This window comes from Syngnathus typhle, linkage group LG7 (genome assembly GCF_033458585.1).
Source record: "Syngnathus typhle isolate RoL2023-S1 ecotype Sweden linkage group LG7, RoL_Styp_1.0, whole genome shotgun sequence".
NCBI classification, from domain to species: domain Eukaryota; kingdom Metazoa; phylum Chordata; class Actinopteri; order Syngnathiformes; family Syngnathidae; genus Syngnathus; species Syngnathus typhle.
The window spans coordinates 8,078,827-8,100,643 of NC_083744.1; the positions used below are offsets into that span (position 1 = coordinate 8,078,827).

The window sequence follows — 21,817 nt, forward strand, 5'->3', positions numbered from 1 at the left end:
TCCAGCTCTTTTTTTTCTGATGATTTGTGCAGTGATACCGTTATTACTGCACTTTATCAATTTATTTATTTATTAGGTGTCTCAGCCATTCGAACTCTTGGGGATGGACCTCATTGGCAAACTGGCTCAGACAAAAGATGGATACCAATATATTTGCGTGATGGTCGATTATTTCACAAAATGGCCTCAAGCCTATCCATTGAGGTCAAAGTCTGCTGCTGATGTTACCGCCTGTATCCTAAAATTTGTCTACCAATTTGAGTCGCCAAAAAGGATCTTGACAGATCAAGGCAAAGTATTTGTCAATGCAGTAAGTACAACAGTGTTTGGCAGAAATTATCTTCATCATAGCTGTCAAATACAAGTGCCTGAGGGCATATCTGGCCTGCAAACCAAATCAAGCACAACACCGGTTCGATGAGTGTCAAGCATACTGTTGGTAATATGTACGCAAGTTTTTTGCGGAGAGCGTCCATTTTAGCACAATTACGGAGGCACGGGGACAACATGCAAACTCCGCACAGGAAGGCCGGAGCCGGAATCGAACCCTGCACCTGAACTTTACAGTGTTGTATGATGCTCCCCATTGGAGACTGCTCTAACAAACTTTTGTGAAAAGGAAACAAGGCAAGAAAAAGAGCAGTGAGCTGATGTGGTGTCACACCCTTTAAAGCAGAAGTTTATTGAACAGAAGTTGTGCAACAGACATTTGAGGTACATGATATGGGTTCTAGTGGGGAGGGGAGGCGAGTCAAAGGGAAATGTGCTCCATTCAAACTTCCAGATATTCACAATATTTACGGGTCAAAATGACAGGTGTAATTCCCTCCCTCACTCACTCACTCACACATACACGCGCACATGATCTCAGACCAAAATACGTCATTCCCACATTGGGAATCGGACATTCAGGGCGATTATGACTGAATAAAGCAACAAGTGTACTTTGGCCATCATAGGAATGCTGTTGTAGCCTCTGTCACCCACAACATGTCAGACGTAGCACCGACATGAGCAAAATATCCTAGAACACTCCCAGAAATGTTCCGACACCGCCCCCCCCCCTCCCTCTCCAGTATGTCCATGTGAATGCCAAACAGCGGTGCATCCACAAAATGCTAATTAGTTGCTTACTATTCTATTCCAGGTTCCCTAAGTGCAGAGGTACTGATGATGGATTGGTTTATTTGTATGCTTTTTTTTTCCTTTTGAATGTAGCCGGTAATCCTGAGGTATAGGATATATACCAACCGATGCAGAATGTGACTGAAGAAAACAAGCAAAATAGATTCAAAAAGGGGGTAAAGGAGACATGCTATCTAAGCAAAATGTCAAACTGTACAAAGAACATTTCCAGTCGAGTACTCATTTCATGTTCTTCTATCACCTTCTACTTCGTTTTTCTGAATTTATCTCTTAAGCAGTAAAATAATTATATTATAATACAAATGTTTATAAAATAGCAGCACACTCAAGTGACACATCACAACTCTGTAATGTTATTTTGTATAAATGAAACAAATTCATAGCTTTTAGCAGCGCAAAAAGACAACAATAACTCAATAAAAATATTGACTTTTTTTCTTGATGTCTTCACACCTCCTCTGTCCTCTCTTCACTTTGGAATACAGTATCTCTAAATCTTAGAAAAAACCCTTTTGTGAGTCTGGTCACCCCATAAAATATATCAAACACAAATTGAAAGTGTGGTCTCAATATATAACACACGCAACAAGACATTGCAGGAAAGACATTAAGTTTGGGTGAGAGCTTACATCCGGCAGAGGCAAAATGAAAGAGGGCAATTATCGAAAACTCAATGTTTTGGCAAATCAAGTAGCCAAAATTCAAACAAAACAAACAAACAAAAAATCCCCGCATTATCTTCAGTCTGACAACCAACAATGTCGTTCATGAAAAGAAAAAAAACTAAACTCAAGCACACGTGAAAGTCCAAAAAGAAGAACACGGTTGTGTCTCTCTGCCCGATGAACCCCCTCGTCGATTATTCGAAGCAGCAAAGCTCAAAGAGGACTGAATGACACGCAGCACAGCCTGACACAATGTTGTCGAACATTTCTGCAATTTCAAGCCAGCACCATAAAAAGTGAACAGCCATTAAAACACACATCATTGTGGTGGTTTGGAAACTAAAACAAAACAAAAGTCATTGGCCTCCGAAGAACATGTGCAAATATTGGATGTTACGATCACCCGAGCGCCGCCCTGTGAGACATGACTGTGGCTGTGATGCAGATAAATAGAAAGAAATATTCAAGTACAAAAAAAAAAATCTTGACAGTGTAAAGGAAAGCCACAGATGAGGGAACTGTGTGTCTTGGCCTTTTGTTATTTGTTCCAATCCTTGGAAATGGACAGGCTCCTTGGATTAAGTTGGTCTTTGCTTGAATAGGAATGTTCGCTTTGATTGGAATGTCCAGTTTTATGTGACTCTTGCTTGACATGGGGGGGGGGGGGGGGGGTTGATTGGGAAACCAGCCCTACAAAGTAAACCAAAGGCTAAAAATAAAAAGTAAAATTAAAAACAACCAAATCACCACCAATTCATTTTGATGTTCCTCCTGGGGAGTATGTTCTCAAAGTGCTTTGCCATTGAAATCATATAGGGAGCCGAACACAACCATACAAGTGACTCCAGATGCATTGACAATAGTTTGTACTCCTCCAAGCAACAAAAAGGGAAACTCATCCTCATATGATCTGGCAGTTTTAGTTCCTCATTTAGCATCCATCTAAATTGAACCTGGTGCATTTTTCATTCCAACTCAATTATCTATGTATAGTAAATCTCCATAAAGAGAATTTTAAGTCGACCCAGTCACTCTGTTCTCCAACCTCTATTGGGTGTTGTACTCATCATTCAGCCATTGGCTGTACGTCAGCAATACGCTCCCTCCCGCCTTCCCACACTCCCTTCGATTCATCCAGCCCAACTGTCTTTACCATTCTTCCAGCACCCTGTCGCCTCCCTTCTCACAGGAGTCTCCCGTCCTCCTGTCTTTGAGGCATTGTCCTCTCCGCCGCTCAACTGTGCTCTTAACTGTGCTCGTGTTGGAGAGTTGGGCACTCCAAACCCCTTCTTTGACTAAGCACGCGCAACATTGTAACACAATATGTGGTCATATAATCATTAACAGAATGGCAGTAATAAAACAACCGCCTCGCATGACCTGTGAGGCTGAGGTTCTCCAAGACTTTAGACACGTGCTCTGAGTGAAGTGACGGTTCCTTCGCTCGCTCGCTCGCACACACTCCGTCTCATTCATCGTCCATGCAGCAGTTTATTGCTGGCCAACAAGAGACCTAGATACACTGCCAATGAATGAAGGCAGTGACATAGCATAGATGCCCCGTTATACTGATAGACAAAGTATGTATGTAACCTCGGCCTGCTCCATAGTCTTCGAACATTGTAAGTGCCTCGCGCCTTAGAATGTTTACTGCTAATTTAGATACAGGATCCCATTCAGACTGCACACAAACATGCGCACACATACAAGCAGCCTGACAAAGGAGCTTATTGACCTTGACTACTCAAAATATGTCAAATCATATTATTACGACTAATAATAATTACTACGGCTAATAATGATGATTCAAATGATCCTGTCTCACCCCTGGATTTGGGACCCACCAACATTACGTATACTTTTCTCAAGGCTTTCTCGCCACATCTCACTGATGGTCAGATCAGATGATAACATGAATATATATCAATAGAGAGTGAGGAAAAAAAAAGAAAAGCAAAAACTAAGCATACTTTGATCCCACGTATGCAACTTTCTGCCAACCAGCTATGGTTACAATATAACTTAATGATCATTCTATACAATCGAAGGCAGAATGCAAATATGATTGCTTTCTCTTCTGTGTATCCAAGGCACAACGGAGCATCATCGTGCCCTGAATCTGTTGCTTTTAGACGAAAAAAAAATCTAGATTTTGTGGGCAGGCGTTTTTTTTTGTCTTAAAGAACAGAAAAATCTACAAAAAACTAGCAAACATTGTTCTTTTTCTTTTAAAGGGCTTGTGTTTTTAGCATTTTGTATTTTTGTTCTTTTTTTCTGCTTTTAAGAAAGTTTTTTTTCATGATTCATATTTTTTTGTCATTGTAAATCCTGCGCAATGGGGCCCTCTTGTGGTTCACAAGTTGATGTCACGGACGTCTGTCGGGGTGGAGGACTGATCCAGCTCGTCCAGGCCTTTACTGCTTGGGCCTCTCTGGCTCTGCTGCTGCTGTTGCTGCTGCTTCCGGCCTTCGCGCAGACTGCTCTCTAACACACGCTCAATCTGCTCCTGGCATTCTTTGAGAACATCCTGCAATGTCACAAGAGACACACACAACTTTAAGACACTGTTGACTGACCATGTCTATGACAGGTTACCCAAATTCTAGAAGCAGGAACCAGTTTAAAATATGGCAGACTCATTTGTCTTCCAATCAATCGGATCCAGATCAATATGGCTGGCAGGAACCATTTGACTTGAACTCATCTTATTTCAAAGTCGTTGAACATGAGTTTTAAGTATAGTTGCTCAAAATGATGATGATGATTACTATAACTGCAGCTGATCCGTTTTATGTTGTAATGGCAGTGTTCACCACTAGATGGAAGACTTTGCTCAAGAGCACCTCCAACCGCAAAACTGTACTTCTTCACCAAAAAAGAAGAGCGAGCAGGTACTGGCCCAAAAGCCAGGGCAAAATTCGGATGTCTTCCAGGTAATCAGGAAGCAGATTATATACACAAGTGTAACAGCCTAGTTTATATAGTGATCCTATCGGGCCTGAAAGATTCCAACTTAAGACAGCAGAAACAGGTGGACTGGAAACCAAAGGCGTAGCATTCCAAACTGTTCAGTGCAAAGCAGCTATTGTGCCAGTGTTGCCCAGGGAGAAAATGGGCCCCCACAACTATCTTTGTGAATGACAAGAATTTGGGGGGGGGGGGCTGTATGCCAGACGTTTTAAATGACCACGAACTTCCTGGCAACTCCCACTAGCAGTGAGGCTGAGGGGCAGACACAATGCAGACCCGAGCATTGCGTCAGCTCACACCCGAACGCTCACACCCAGCTGTATACCCAACTATCCGCCAGTTCCTCAGTCATTCCCAAGCGCAGAGAAAACAAAGGTAGCCTTGACGACGATGTCTGAAAACACAGGTAGGACCAAAGTTATGTTAATTACATCCACCTCCTGTGGGAGCACAAAGAGGGTGCCTTTTTAACGAGAGCCAGTCCTTGTGCCTGCCTGCCTGCCGGGGATCCATGGGAGACCCGAGCGGCTCGCCTTTCAGCATCAAAGGCGCTCGGGCAATGTCAGAATCCACCTGGGAGAGGGGCCTCTCAACAGCACTGAGCCCCCATATGCTTCTGTGATGGCTGGTCCACAGTGGGGATGGATGGGGGAGAGAGAGGGGCTGGTAGTGTTGAAAAGATTGTTAGCAGAAGAATCCCACAGATGTTGAATTGACCGTGCTGCAGGAACATTTGTTCACAATTGAGTGCGCTAATGGAGAACCTTCTGATACTGTAACAAAAAAAGTTCCATGTGTTCATTGTACCTAATGGAGTGATGGCTCAAAGGGCAACACAAAGCTGCACCTAATTTAAACCTGAAAAGCCAGTGTTATGCCGTCAGGGCAAGAAGGAACAAGACATAATTCGGAACAGAGTTGCTCTTCAGGAGCTGCAAGGCTCACTGACAAAAGGTCATGATGTCAAAGGTCAAACAGCACAAGCGATCACAGGCTAAACATGCATGAGACATGTTTCCGAATTGTAGTCCCGCCTATTGATTTTTTTTTTCTTGTTGCAGATTTAGGGTCATCTTGAAGTAATTGCCGCTACAAAATCTTATCTCTTCAACAGCGCTGCTTAGAATCCGTAAATGTGGATTTGATTATCCTCAGACATGAAGGTAACTCTACTAGCGAGCATCCTCTAGGGTGGCCAGACCCTAACGTGGGCGTGTGCACCCACCAATATGAACCCCCACTTGGTCATAAAAATCTCAATTCCTGTGAGAACATGAAGCAAAGCTCTAAACATGTAAAGCGACTGGCTGTGTTCTACCGCAAGAATGCATGCCTTCACTTCTAATAAGACACTCTCCCAGTCTCTGCAGCGCTTGAGAGCGGCAACTCCGACGACTTGCCAAGCCTTAAAGGTTTCATTTGAGAAAGTTTAATGACTTCAGCGTGTGACTACTGGAAACATTAGTAGCTTTCAGGGAAGACCAAAAGCGAGCAAGACTATTGCAGACAGAGCGCTTTAGCGAAGCATCTTTGTGGCGCTGCCTCAACCTGGACAGCACATGATGGGGTCGTAGTCCCGCCATGTTGTTACGACGATCCTCCCACCTCAAGCGTTCATCATATTGCAACAATCTGTCTGTGTGACAAGGCAAGCACATTATTCTTGGGCGGCCTCTGTGGCATGAGTCGCAGGGGGAAGTCGTGCAGACAGACAAAACCAAAAGGAAGAAATGTGCGAAGCCATGGAATGCGTTTCAAGTACCAATTGTACCGCACAAAGCTAGCTGGATGGTCAGAGCTGGAGCGAGCACACACAACAGACGACGCACTTATCTCAAGATTCTTCCAGAAAGAGGCTGACGGTGTAAATCCCAAGTATAGAAAATGCCATCGTTCTTTTTTCTGCGGCCCAAAACAGCTCATTTTGTCAAGCACTGATCTTCCAAAATAAACACATTTCACTCGCTGTGGAGTCAGCCATTCTGCAACTCATATAAGAGGATTTTAAACTATAGCTTTAAAACAGGAGGAAAAAGAGAAATAGTCAATGAGCGATTGTAGGATGAAGCTATTTATGATCATGTGCGTACGTCTCTAAAAGTTCACAAAACTGCAAAGCTATTGGGTTGGGGGAGTTAGTTGCAGAGGAACGTTGATGTCCCTTAGATCACAAATGAATTCCACTTTTACAAGCGCATTCAGCCACAATTGGCAGCGCTCTTGCACATCGTTGAAAGGGGGGGGGGGGGGGGATGCCCCTCAAGATGCTCAAAGGCCCTGCCCACTGCGCTATGCAATTATTGATGTCATTTTTTTTAATAACACAACAGATTATTTGTTTGATCATAGCTTCTATTGTATCGCTTTCTTGATACTATCGGAAGCAGTTTAGGAATACCAGCGTGTGTGTGTGTGTGTGTCATGACACACATTTTCCCAGCAGCCCAAGGTGATGACTGGGCCTTGTCACATTTCTATTGGAAAACCGCAGCTCGTGGATAGCGCAGACGCCAGCAGGGTGCCAGGAGAGGGTGGGCTCATCCAAGATGCCATTGGCAAGAGCGGCAACGTTGGCAGAACTTTCCCCTTCACATTTGGCCTGGCTGTTGAACTAACTTTAGCGATACCCTCTTGCAAATACAAATACAGAAAGTTATGTGTAGGTTTGGAGTGTGGTTCAAACCAGCATCCTGGTGACTGCAGTCCAAATTGTCATCCTTCGCTGTGGCATCGGACGATGACACAGAGCAACTTTTGAGAACAATCTCTGTGACCGTGTCAACGACTTCATCGGAGTAGTTCCAAAACAAATACGCAACACATTTGCGTACATTCACATTTCTTGGAGCTATGTCACACTAGCGGTGGTCTGATACAAGTTCACCAGTAATTTTACAAACCAAAACATACCCAATATGTTTACTTTTTGGCTGGCTTCTAAGCAGTTTATACTTAAGTTCCTCATATATGTTGAGTTAGGAAAGGTGCCCTCTGCTTCGCCTCCAGCCTGCGCTGCAAAGCACGGCTTGTCTGGATCCAGGAATGTAGGGGAGTTGATCATAGAGCCATGGAGCGACTTAATTCCCTCAAGTTCTGAACCGTGCAGTTTAAACACACTGAGGTCCTGTGCTGCTCGGGCTATTTGTTTTTCCTTAGCTGGTGAGCGGGACTTCACACAGCACACGCCAGAGGGAGCCATGATTTTCCAGCCAAGATGGAGCAAAAGGAAGAGGCAGGAGAGGCTTGATTGTCACCATGCAAGCCTGATGGCCCCCCCCCTCCTTAGATGTCTTTTCGGACGGGATTTAAAAAAGTGCCGTCAGAGTGAGCACACAGAAATTCTTGTTCCAACTAAGTCAACTAATGCAAACCAAACACCACCATTCTTGAAGCACTTGATTTGAGCTCGAGATGCTTCTCTGCAACATTGGTTTCAGCAAATTGGATGGGTCAATTTTAAAACACCCAATTAAATCAATTTGGACTTCCAATGCTGTATTTTGTTAAGTACAAATGCAATAAAGCACGGTGAGACTTCCAGCTGTATGATGAATGCCAGGTATCGCAAAAAGTCCTGCTGCTGTTTGGACTTGTCTTACCCGCCACAGCAACATTCCCAAGATTGTTTATATAAGGAGGCCCTACTCGAACAAAAACCTGCCACTTGCTAACTAGTCAGGTTTCTGACAAACATACAAGAAACAAATGTTCTCTTAATTTGATTCGATGAATCACAAAATCTCTACGTAGTCAATTGTTAGGGCTAAGAAACTATATTCAACCCAAAATAATAGGAACTCCAGCTATGATGCTGCTTTGCTGAATTACACACACAATGCATTATGTCGTATTTACGTCACAGTGTGAGTGTGGTCTAATTGCATTAGCTGGTCAGATGTCAGTTTATGCAATTTTCCCAAACACAGGTATACATGGGCAAAGAGAAAATGGGACTAAAACAAGTTTTCTAAACATAAACTCACCACTTCTGTGTTTGTGATTTTGGCCAGCAGGTCTGTCAGACTGTCCCCCCATTGGGACGGGTTCACTGAGTCCAGCTGTAAGCCGCAGATTGCGGCCCCCACGCTACCTGTGGCAATCATGGATGGAGGGTACATGGCGAATCTGAAATCTGTTGGAGAGGACAAAAGCTAATTCAGTAAACGTGGGCGTGATGCTGCTATTTGAGTGTGTGTGTGTGTGCGGATTCAAGACAGATTTATAAAAAAAATCTGTATTTCATAACTTACTTGAGATCTTGGACCCTAACGCCCCAAATCAAGCGTTTAAGCATTTAAAGGTTGAACTTCAACCTGACATTATTGAAAACAGACTGGTGTTTTTTTGGTCTTGAAAAATATTAGGCTTCCTGGTGGGTAACTTTTCCGGAGCCAAGAGTTTTGAGTAAGTTGTAGAAAAAGAAGCGTGCACTAAGATTTAAACAACCGTTTCATAATCTCAGGTTTTCATTAATACGCTCCACAAAAAAAATACAGACGTGACACATTGCTGTATGATTTGGTGATTTAGCAGTCAGTTGATAAATAATCCTTCCACTCCGCACAGCCTGAACGTAGCGCTCGCTAATGACCTGCAGTCTGGATAATGAGGGTTCACTTGGCTTGTAAAGGAGCTGAAAAGCAGCCGCCCGCCCTCGCCCCTTCCCTCCGTCCCCCGCCTCCCTTTTCCCCAGGCCGGCCCCTTTTCTTCCATCTCCTGAGTAAATCGTGTGCTCGCTGAAAAAGCCCCATAGCGCTTGGAAAGGGAGGAATAAAGAGGCTCAGTGCCTGTGCCAATGCTCACTGCTGTAGGTCCTTTTTCCACGTGTGGTCACAGGCGTGCGTCTCAAAGACCAATAACCTTGTTAGCTCCCCTCACTGTCATTCATAATGCAAATGAGACAGCTTGTGAACGGGCCAGAAGCCCGAAAAGGCAAGGCAACTGGCATACAGGCGCGAGGGAGGGGGGCACAAGAGAGAGAGATCGAAATAGAGAGAGCGAGAATCACAATTTCTCACTCCCCTATTCTCTCTGTACGTCTTGCTCAACTCCTGCCTTTCTTTTTGGAAAGCACACGGTCCGCTCGGGGGCCACTGAATGACACACATGCCCCAGGCTTTGTCGCGGCAACAGGCGGTGGTTTACGTTGGCGGCCCTCCTATCTTTTAGCATATTAATAGAGTGGCGGGCCAGCCAGAGGAAAGGCAGAAGAGTGTGACTCTATTGTCCGGAGTCATCACCTCATTTCACCCAATTGAGAGACACAGCAGTCATCCCCTGTGTGCCAGTAGCAATTCAGCGAGACGGGCCGGACAAAGAGTGTGGCCGGGCAGCGGGGCTGCGGGGCAGCGGGGTGCGGGGGGTCAACAGCATGAGGAAGATGAAGAAGGAGGGATGGACAGCGTGGCGACAAGGCCACGAGGAGAAAAGACGGGAAGGTGGTAGGCGTGGTGGGAGAGCGTCAGGGGGGTGGGGGGGGGGGGGGGGGTGGGGGGCATTGACGTCTCTGCTGCGCATCACTCTCAAGTCTGTGGCCAAATCCTTGTGAGGTTTTGCAGGAAGAAAAGAGTTGCCCTCCAGTGACCCTCACCTCCCCTCCTTCCCCCACAAGCATGCCTCTGTTCCTGGGCCACCTATGGGCTGGGGCAGTGGGCAGCGGGGGGGGGGGGGGGGGGGCGGGGGGGGGTCCGAGCCAGCCTACACATTACCATATTGCCATATTCAATAGCAAAGCCAACAGCATGGGATGGCTCTGAAGGAGATTTTTCTTCCTCCAGCTGGAATCAAAGAGGTGGGCCCTTTGATAGCTGTAAAGGCAGCCCCTCACTGCCTTTTTAACATGCGCAGCCAGGCGCTTTCTCATCGTGTGGGCTCAGTGTTGACAAATAAATGAACTTATTATACACCCCTGTGTTCGTGGCTGGGCCTCTGCCAAGGGGACGATTTATTAAAGGCTACCTCGAGCCAAGAGGAAAGAGCACACAAAGACCCCTCGGCATTACATCACTGCTGTAATAGTACAACTTTCACCAGGGGGGTAAAAGGAGAAAGACATACATGGATTTACACTATGTGAGTGAAGACTGACAGGCAAAAAGGGGGGGGGGGGGGGGCTCACAGGGAAGGAATGGTATACGTGCACATACAGTACACGGACAGGTGGCGCAGATGTAGTTTTGTGGATGAACAGGCTACTGCGAGTTGATTTCTCGCACTCAACACAAGACAACAACAAACAAGGCTGTGCGCGTGTACAGCCAATGCGGCCTGGTGGCGGCAGCACGCGGGGCGAAGAATGCTCGTATTTCAGGAGCCGCTCATTAATATTCTTGTTGAGGATAAACAGTGTATGGAACCGAGTGGGGACGCACGCCTCCGATGGAAAGCTCTGTGTAAGCGGCGGCTGCCTGGTCTGGCCAGCGCGCCGCCACTCGCTCAGTGCCTTCAATGGCCCTTTCTCTCTCTGTCTGCAACTTCATCCTCTCTGGCCTCTGGTCACATTGAGTCTTCTGCCCTACATGGCACACTCCTCGCGGGTGGTTGCAATGTATGCACGTTCAACTTGTAAATTAATCTACACTGGAGAGTTGAACAGGAGCCATAAAAACTGGCAGAAAATCACAACGTCTCCTCTCCAACTCCATGTTTTTGTTTTTCCAAGGCAATAAATCAAGGTCCTGTATCGTATAGTGTATCGTAAAGAGTGTTTAGTAAAGGTGAAAATTAAACATTATTCTAGGAGTGGTTAAGTCACTTTTAACACTAATGCACCGTCATTCAAAACACTCGTCTTTCCTATAAATAAATACATGTTCCTATAATAAACAACACACACATGCACACCAGCAAACTTGTTACGTATGTACGTTGAACATCATGAACGTCTTTTTATGACTATCGCAAGACACTATTATTTAAAAAAAAAAAAGAAAGAAATGGTTCGGTCAAACACTGATGGCAGCATCAGGAGCGTCAAGGATACTCAACATGGGAGGACTCGATAGACACTACGCAACGTGGCAAGCTCATGTCCATCTACTGTTTGGACAATTAACTAACTTCAGCGCACCGTTAAAGTATATATAACAGAATCATCAATTCAGCATCACGACCACCAAGGGTTAGGTTCAAATGAGGATGTTGACTTTTCAAACATGGCAATGAATGTAGCAGCATCCAGAGATAAATTCCCTTTGCGTTTTTGGCGTGAGTCAGAGGGCCACAGGCTTTTGAGTGGGTTGCTCAGGACATGCCGCTGTGTGATTCACGTAGTGTGTCACACTTTTGGGTGCAGGCTACTTCCAGCTTCATCTGCTGCCAATGTGGCAGCACCGGACATGATCCCACATTTCAGGGATGTGAGGATAATTTGTGCGAGGTGGTGGCTAATTTGTTCAGACTGACGCATCCAGTGCCAAGTTTTTTTTTTTTTTTTTTATGTTCACGATAACAAATGGCAGTAAAGATTGTTTCATTGAGCACATCTGAGATGAATCATTCATTTGACCAATGTGTTGGGCGTCTCCATGCCGACGCCATTCTGGTTCAGTGAGATTGGCATGAAAAGGGACATGAATCACTCAAAAATATTTGCATGGTTGCATAGAAATTGGAAGGGCATATTTGCCCATAGTTTCACCATCTTGTGGAGCTAAAAGTCATCAATGGAAGAACCTTTGGACTTAAAATGAAAGCGAAACACTCAACTTGATCTTACCTGGTTACGATTTGATACAGACACCACTTGAATTTGACTAGCTGCTCTGCAGTGCAATTATGCACTGTCTACTATTTCATTATAATGTTCATATTTATTGCTCTCTTGCTCTCAAAGAGAGAAGATCCAATGCCGATTTCGTACGTCCTGCGGGTTCAGTGGACTTTAAACAAGAGGGGAAAAGGGTGTCTTCCATCTAGTGAATCATTAGTTTTCCTCTGTAGAACTAACAAGTTAATGATCAAGTTACTTGTCCCATTCAAAACTTGAAGAGCTTGTCCTCTGCTACTTGAACCACTGGTACATCCCATCATGCAGTACAAAGTACTGTTTGTAATGGCAGATATGTGTTGCGTTTGATCCACATCTACGATCATCTAAAGCAGGGGTCACCAAACTACGGCCCGCGGGCCGGATACGGCCCGCGGGACCGTTTAATCCGGCCCGCCAACCCTGAATAAATTGTATTATTAAACTTTTTTTTTTTTTTGCTCATTTTGCCTGCAATGACTGCGTTTCCCCAGTAGAAGGGGGAGCGCTCGCTTGCGCATTTACTACCGGAAGCCGTGTCAGAAAGCTCGGTGCACACTCACAAGTGCGTGTACGGACATGGCGCACTCGCGCTCTATTTGTATCAGTCCCGAATTTAGAGCGTGGGCTGTGACGACAGCATTCTTGTAATTCGCGCGCTGAGCTTTCAGATGCAGTTTTGCGCTAAAGCCACCCACAAACCTTCCCCTGGAATCCTTCCGTTAAAATGTCGCCCAAGTAAAGCAGGGTGAACACAGTGCCGAGCGTTTAAAAGAGTTGCCAATTTGGCTCGACGTACGCGACGTGACGTTCAGCCACATGAACGTCAACATCTACCCGTCACAGATCGAGGTAAACGGACCAACACCTCGGATCTCGCCTAAGAATTGCCACAACAAATTTTACTCCAGACTATGACGCACTATCAAACTTTAACAAAAAAGACAGCGGTGTCTACAAGCCTACTGGAACCTACAAAAGGATTATAAGGAAGGAACACAAGAACTTTAAGAGACTGCTCATATGTGTCAGAGAGGTTCTGCTCTGACAACTGAGCTGAACTTTTGTCTGTTAAGATTGTGCATGGCACAACAGAAAGTTAATGTTCCATGGTTTTTTTTCTATGAAGAACCCAGAGAGAGTTATTTAGTTATTATTTATTTCTTGTTTTTTCTGTGAAGAACTCAGAGAGGGTTTAGTTATTATTTATTTCATTAATAGTGTTATTATTTGTTTCCTGACCTTTTTTCTGTAAAGAACCTGGAAAGGGTTATTAAATAACCGTTATTTGGTTATGTGTGGCTTTCTGGAAAACAATAATTTTTTTAAGCTCCCCTACGATCGTCACACTTTTTCTGTTACAAACTGCCACCGGCCCGCCATCAGAGAAGGGAAAGGTTATGTGGCCCTCACAGGAAAAAGTTTGGGGACCCCTGATCTAAAGCATGGGTGTCAAACTTATTTTTGTCATGGGCCGCATCGTCGTCAGTTTCCTTCGGAGGGCCATTATGACTGTCATCGCCTTATATTATGTACACAATAACTGGTTTTGAAATCAGAGACTAGTAAAAACTGTTCAAATATTTTAGAAAGATAAATGGTCATAAAAACTGCTAGCAATATCTCTATTTTTTTTTTTACGTGAAGACAATTTGTAATTTTAGTATTGACACATGATGTCGATGCACAATTTGTCTTCGCGGGCCGCATAAAATGATGTGGCGGGCCGTATCTGGCCCCCGGGCCTTGAGTTTGATGGCTATGATCTAAAGCATACGTACCATTACAGTAAAGGCTATTGGAGTGAACATTAAACAAAAAGAGCATAATCCCTGCCAATATGGCTCAAAGACAAAGCTCATTAAGCACAGCAGACAGTTTGGGGTGCATCTGTCCACCCCATGCACCCCGTCTATTCTCCCACTTTGGCCTGATTGAATAAGAATAGAGGAGGAAACTGGGAGTGCTCGGTGTGCGTGTGGAGGAATGGAGCCTTATAATCTCCCTTAATGAGCTTGTTTCTGGGCTGTTATCCGGCGGGCTGCCTGAGGGAAAGGCCGGCGTTTCCTATTAAGGGCCCCGCGGCGCTGACACTCACATGGCTCTGCATATGAAATGTAAGGGCTGGGTCTTTTGTCTCCCCTCTCGCAGTCTTGAGCTGAGCCCCCCAAGCCATTTGCATAGCCCTGAATGGACCAGCCAGTGTTATTAATTAATACAGAGGCAGCTTACGCCACCTGACAAAAACCCACCGAGTGGCCTGAACGGAACCGTTTCATCAAAAGCGAGGAGCTACTAGGAAGGAGAGCAAGGCCTTCTTCTCCACTTGTCCTTTCTCCTCGTTCTCTTGCGATTTTATGCTCTTTCACTAGACGGGCAGCGGCGGTGGGATTTGCGGCGGCTGCTGGCTTGAATGAAACGCCAAGGCCACAGGTGACCTGCTGCAGACTGTCTTGGAAATGCAAATTTTCCTGAGAGCGCCCCTCCTTGAGCTGCGTCTTCAGCCCGGCTTGGAAGATGCCGCCGAGAAGATTCTCACCAGATAACGCAAGATTTACGTCTGGGAACACTGAGCAAAAAGGGTTTCGAATTCCCAGGAAAGCTTCAGTGCATCGAATTGTTGACTCACTTGCACTCTTCCCTTTCTGCGTCTTGCCCTCAATACTCTGTGTTTGCCGAGTGCATACATAAATAAATGGTCTGTTGCTAATCCAGCACTATCCGTCGACAGGCTTTCTCCGAAGACGCAATGTCAGGAGGACTCGGCTCGTAAATTCACTTCCACTCCCTCAATGAAGCCATTACGGACAAAGTGCACGCTGAGTCTTTCACAATGTTGCTTTGACAATAGATACTATTACTGACATGCTGTCATGACACAAGAATCTACATAACAGTGGGAGTCACTTGGTCCTTGTTTTCGCCCCCCCACATTATTCAGATTAACCCTCGCCTTTCTTCAATACGCATTTTACATAAAACCAATGACTATTTTTCATTTTAAGTTGATGAAACTGTACCTTGCTCTGATCTATGTCAGTAAATGGAACTATTTTCCAAGGGGGATGCAAGGTGCATTCCTGTCTGAGGCAACGTCAAACCTCATGCACCTCCTTCAACGCAAGTTACAGATCGGGTTAAAGGATGCGTGTCCCTCCTAGGACTCACTTGATGTATGATCTTGTGGGTACAATCCAGCTCACAATAGCCCGCCAAGCCTACACCCACGTCCATCACTTCACAACCCCGTGCCCCATGAGAATGCTCCTCAACCGAGCATTCCCGAAGCTTGGTTTGATGTGTCACTGGATGCTACTGACGAGTCTCCAAAACGCCGCCACATACCACACTCTGACATGACAGATGATCTAAGCTTCATTTGAGTTATTTTTCACATTGTAGCTTTTTGCATTTCACTGTTTGAAATGTGCTTGAAAGTAGCTTACGTCACTCCTAAAGCCATCATCAACTTGGCACCCTTCAGTATGCAGGGGGGCGTCATTTTTCAACCACCCCACGCCTACAGCAGCACGAGTATGTATTGAAGTCGCAACTAGCCTACAAAACATAGTTAAGTCATCAATAAATATTTTCGTGAAAATCGGCTAGAAAGAAAAAAGCAATCTAAAGTAAACCACGGAGTGAAGCAGCGTGCCTTTTTTGCAGCGTGATGGCGTACTACTGTACTTACTAGCAATTGTGCACTGTTTGCACCATTCCAATTTTATATGTCTGGACCATCATGAATCTGTGCATCAGTTTTTCCAAAGTATGCAATATATCAATGAGCAAGCATCTATGGTTGATTGTGACCTACCTGTGGCACAAAGGGCGATGAACGTCTGGACATGTTTGCGTATAAGAGTCAGTTTATCCTCAGGCAGCGGCAGCCTCCTCACTATGTGCTCGATAAAGTCGTTGGGCGTCACTGCTGCCAGGTTCCACTTCAACTTCCCCAACACCACCAGTTCCCATTCCTAAAGTAAAGGCGACACCAGCGGATTGTGGTAATGATGATGCAAAAATAAAAACACAAAAGGTCGAGGAGACGTTTAAATGTTTTATAGTTTTTGCAGATCCGATTGCGTTTTTCACATTTTGTTTTCACTTTCATACAAAGTCTCCATTCAATTGCGACGATATTTTGTAGTCATTTTATTTACTTAATGTGGCCTCATATGACTTCCTTTTTCTGTTGAATTAACCCTCAGTTACCATTCAGCCTTGTGAGCATGCCGTATGAATTCTGCCTAGCAACAAGTAGTCATGCAAACATGTGACGTGTTCATGACCAAACAGCAATTCCACAGCTCTACTTTGATGTCTTTGTTAGACAGTCAAAATTAAAAAACATTTTTTTATTTTTTTTCAAATAATAAATTAGTAATTGTTTGTGTTGCCACTACAATTTATTACAATATTGCCATCAAAGGAAACAAACAGTGAAAGGGATAGCTGCAGTTTTCACGGTACTTAGTTAACCTAAACCCACGAATTATTTTCATCAAAAAGTCATCTGGTGCAAATGACAATTATTTGCATGGTTTTTTTTCAGCCTGACAGCGAAACACAAGCAATGTCGCCAGCTCAGGTGACCTCACAAGTGTGTGCTCCCTCCTCACTTGTCTGTCTGGCATCTGGGACTTTCCTAAAGAGGCCCAGCAGAGGTTCTGCTGAGTGTGAGCGGAAGGGGGGAGGAAGGCTGCGTATTGGGAAGAATCAGGATTTAATCTGTATTCAAACGTTGAAAGAAATGTAAAAAACACTCTTAAACAGATTTCCTCCCACATATAATGCCATTATATGTCATGTGGAAAATCTCACTAAATCCACCATTGTCAAGCGCCAAACAGGCCTACAATTCAGATGTATAAATGCCTTGTAGCAGCATATTGAGCAGAGGAGACACATGCTGCTGTCCCATGTGATGGGACATGACACTAGGTGTGGTGTTCTCCTGTCTTTGGGTGTATTGTTACTTTCACTTCCTAGAGCAGGAGGTGATTAACTGAAGAGTTGGTGACTAATTTAGGAAAACATTTAGTGGTTTGGTTCCGGACTACTGCCTTGTGACTGCAACCACGGATGCTGCTCATTTTCTCCCTGGGAGCGACAGCATGGTCTCAGTCATGAGATAATCCAATATGGCGGCTGCTGAATCTGCATGTTTTTTTCCGCTAACCTTTTCAGATGTGCGACGGTCTACTTATGACATGCAATCCAAAGGAGCTGGGCCATTGTCGCAAATGATTACTTTTTTAAAATTAAGTAAAATTATTACCGTCATGTGAGCAACAAAATTATTTCATGCATTTAAGATGCAGCTGCACTAATCTGTGACCAAAAAAAAAAAAAAAAACTTGCAACATAGCAGAGCTGAATGCTGAGTGGCAGGTCGGGCCCCACTTCCTTCTGCTACTGCCTTCCTCTGGTCACACCTTCTTTCTAACATTGCGGTTCCATTTGCAAGAAATTCTTACCAAAGATGAGGACCACAAAAAAAAAAAAAGAGAGAAGCAAGCGATCACATGCACTGAGCAGCTGATCTCTGTTTCCTGTATCTGCATGACAGCCAAAATACTGCCTTATACAGAAACACAGAGACTAAGCATCAGGAAACAAACAGCAGAGGGCTTCAAAAGTTAAAAGTTAGACATGCTGTTTGAAGGAGAGCACCGCTTTCACTTGCTGACCATATAGGTACGAGAACGGAACTGCCGGTCGCTTTGAGACCACCATTAGAAAATCAGGCCTCTTTCACAACACGGCTGGGATTGACTGTTGTTTACCGAGGAATGTTTATGTAACACTGCAGGGCTTCGTTATCTAATGTGAGACTGGGCCTAAGTAATTGCTTTGCGCAGGTGAAGGCAACTCTCGCAGGCCTCCGCAAATAAACAATTGTTCTATCGCCCCCGACGAGTATGGCAAACATACAAAACAGAACGAGCGTGAGATAACATGGCATCATGAGTGTGCGTCGTTGGGTATTTTTGGATGGAGGCTGAACTGTAAAAGGCAAACGGATTTCTCTGAGTCTCTCTCCCACTCTGACAGGAACAGAGTCAGAAGTTTGGCTGCTTTTCAAGATGACCTCGTTGCTCTGCGTGTGCAAATATCTGCCGCTAGATGGCGATGGAGACCATTCGACAGACTTTAAAGCCCATCCAAAGGGGGTCTTTACAGTAAGGAGCCCCTGTGGAACAATTCACCTGTGTGTGGCTTTTTGCGTTATATTAAGTGCGCCCTGGACCTTTTGGGAAGCGGGTAATTAAAAATGCCATGAAACAAAGGGGGGGAAAAAAAATGGAAGATTAAAAAGTTGGTGATGAGCAACTGATGACGTTTGAATGTTACTTACCAGCAGTTCCTGTGGTCTGATGGAGTTATCTGTGTAGATGCAAAGTTTCTCTGCAGTTAATGGACGAGTCTCTTTCAATTTGGATGCAAGAAACATGCAAACCGCTCCCAGCAGTTGCAGGTTACACTTTTTGGTGGGGACGACTGCTAGAAATCTGTCTAAGTAGTTCATGGCCAGGGGAAAAACTTCTTCTTCGCACTTCTGCTCCTCACAAACCTAAACAGAGAGAGGACGAGGGGGAGAGAGCGAGCGAGAGAGACAGAGAGAGAGAGAGGGGGGGGGGGGGGGGAGAGAGCACTACAATAAATACAACATACAATAGAGCAGCTTTCAATGACGTCTACTTTTATTCCCCAACACTTGAAAACATAAATAAGCTTTAAATGACATAGAAAAGCACATACAAATGGGATGACACTCAAAAGTTGGGGACCGGCCAAGAATTTGCGCTCGGTCCTGATCGGTTGCGACATCACATTTAATCTAAGTGATGATTACACAAAACGCGAATTAAGGGTGAAACCCGTCAATAGCGTCACATTCCTGCAGTTCATTCACTAAGATATGAATTCTAGTCACAATCGAGCCCAGCCAGAAAACACCCCGCTTGGAGCGCAGCACGCGGAAACAACTTTTTCTTCATTCGTCATGTTTTTCAAAAAATATTTAAAAATAGAAATAAATTGTCCAGATGCATTTCTTTTACACCATAATACACTATAACGCCTTACACATCATACCCGACTATTCCTCTCCAAATTCTCCGAGGACTAATGTGAATAGTATGTCAAAATAAAAAACAAGTCGCATAAGGTTGGGGTAGCGTGCGTCACCAGCGATCCGATATATTCACTTTAAAAATTAATTAAAAATATCCAGTAGGTCGGAACTGGACAATATTCACATGAAAATAAAGCGGAGAGCCTCGGCAATGTTTGGAGTTGGATGTTAGTGAGAAATAAAAGAATTACGGTCGACTTTTGAACATAATTCCTGTATGAGGCATGGCGAGGGGGGAATAGCCTGGCGCAAATAGGCCCTCGCCCTTCCTCCATTTCAAACAGATACCCACAACGTTTGCAACGTTAAAACACATAATTTGTCCAATCGTGGGGCAAATAGGTTCGCCCTGTGCCATAGCCGAAGCATTTTAGGTGCTGTTATTGCGTTTATGACATTGTAAAGTCCTCTTAAAAAGCGCAAACGCTCCCGTAAAAAAAACAACATGGCGAATCGACCAGCGCGGTGCTCGGCGAGTGCATACGTGTGCATGGAAATAGTCCGTCTATCTTTAATAAAATCAGTAAAAATGGCCAAAACAGCCGCAGTGCACAGCTCAAGGGACACGGGTGGCAAATATTTACAATCGTTATGTATGGAAGATGAAAGCAGCGCAAAGACGAGCGACACTAGCGGACTTTAAAACGCCGAAAAGCACGTAAAAAGCCAATATTTTACGAAAGATGAACAAATGTAGCCGCGCACTGGGAACATTTTAAAAGGACACAAGCTTTCTGTGACGTTCATACCTCCAACATCCAAGTGGCGACCATCCTCCTCATAAAGGGCTGAATGTCTCTCTGCACCCCTTTAAAATACGAATATTGAGGTAGAAACCTCTCCTCTATGGTCAACAAGCTCTGGAGGACCCGGTCATCACAAAGGAGGTTCGGATCTGGACGAGCCCTGATATTGGTGTCCATTTCGAGGCAGAGCAGCTCCATGGCGTTTGGCTTAAGTCACAACAACAAAAACAAAAACTAAAAAAAAAACAAAAAAAACAACAACAACACAAAAAGAAGCAGGATCACTGTATAGGAAGTGTGTCGGAGAGCAAAAACACACAGTGGTGGAAGGGAAAGTGTAAAGGAGGCATTAAAAAAGAGGCGAGACTGCAGGGGCTCCGTCCGCGTCGTCCTGCCTCTCGTTGTCGAGAACTTTTCCTGTGTGTCCCCTCAGTGCGCCTCTACTTGCATCAGGCGCATTTCAAGGCTGCGCTGCAGGCGTGCGCAACTGACGCAATTCACTTCATTAGCTCCGAGCAGCACACGCATGGCTCTCTTTGCTTTCTTTCTTCTTTACCATGTGCGCATGCACACACCGCTTCAACAGCCTTCAATTTAACTTATGCACCATTTTACCCTCAAATGTCGAATAACGCGTTAAAGCGGCTTGATTATCTTTGGGAGCGTTGACTAGCATACAATTGTTTAAATACTATAGGAAGAGATGTAATTTCATTTTAAGTTTACATTTTCATGAAAGGTACTTCACAACGTGAAGTTATGTTTACTCATAGCATTTTTTAAAATTCTTAAAAGACCCCTGTGTTTCTTACAGGGATTCCATTGAACAAAGAGGGGCCACCATGTGCTTTTCCAGAGCAGGGCACCATTAAAACAGCACAATAACCCCCCCCCCCCCCCCCCCCTTTAGAAATATGGCATAGACAAGTGGTAGATTGCGTTTATTAAGAAGATAGAAAGAAATATACTGCCTAAAGAGTTGAGAATCTGCATGGGTAAATATGTTAATCCTCCCCCGTATCCCCTATTCTTCTAGGGCGACTTCAAAGCTGTGTGCTGTGAATGAAGGCCGCAGTGCATCAGGGGAAGACTGTAAAGTCCTCCCATGCTTTGGAAGCTGGTCTTTTCCATTAAGCTCCTATAGGCTGCATAGCGCTCCTGGGAGAAAAAGCAAAGGAAATGTCTCTTTAAAGTTTTTTTCCCCTCACTCTCCCCTCCTCTCGTCAGTCTAAAGTAGTTTCCTCCTCCCTCTGCGTGTATCTATTTGCATAGCCAATAGTTCCTCAGAGTTTGACCAGGCTGGGCGATTGTTACTGGGCAGACTTCCTCTTACCTTCCTCCCCCTTGCTGTCTCCGCTGGGATGCAAAAGACACATCAATGAGTGGCGCAGCTAAATATGTA

General features: G+C 44.7%; 1 protein-coding gene across 1 annotated transcript; it reads right to left on the minus strand.

The window, feature by feature from the left end:
* Nucleotides 1-648: 648 nt before the first annotated feature.
* ccnd2a (cyclin D2, a) lies at nt 649-20,867 on the minus strand. Its single transcript, XM_061282722.1, has 5 exons — nt 20,419-20,867; nt 18,890-19,105; nt 16,346-16,505; nt 8,765-8,913; nt 649-4,338 (listed from the first exon to the last, which is right to left on the minus strand). The coding sequence occupies exons 1-5, from the start codon at nt 20,611-20,613 to the stop codon at nt 4,165-4,167; spliced, it is 894 nt and encodes a 297-aa protein (XP_061138706.1). The 5' UTR covers nt 20,614-20,867; the 3' UTR covers nt 649-4,164.
* Nucleotides 20,868-21,817: the final 950 nt, after the last annotated feature.

Coding starts and splice junctions, on each gene's coding strand:
- ccnd2a (XM_061282722.1), bottom strand. CDS start 20,613: ATGGAGCTGCTCTGCCTCGAAATGGACACCAATATCAGGGCTCGTCCA. Junction 8,914..16,345: donor CATCGCCCTTTGTGCCACAG/GTAGGTCACAAT, acceptor CCTCTCCAACAG/ATTTCAGATTCGCCATGTAC. Junction 4,339..8,764: donor AAATCACAAACACAGAAGTG/GTGAGTTTATGT, acceptor GTGACATTGCAG/GATGTTCTCAAAGAATGCCA.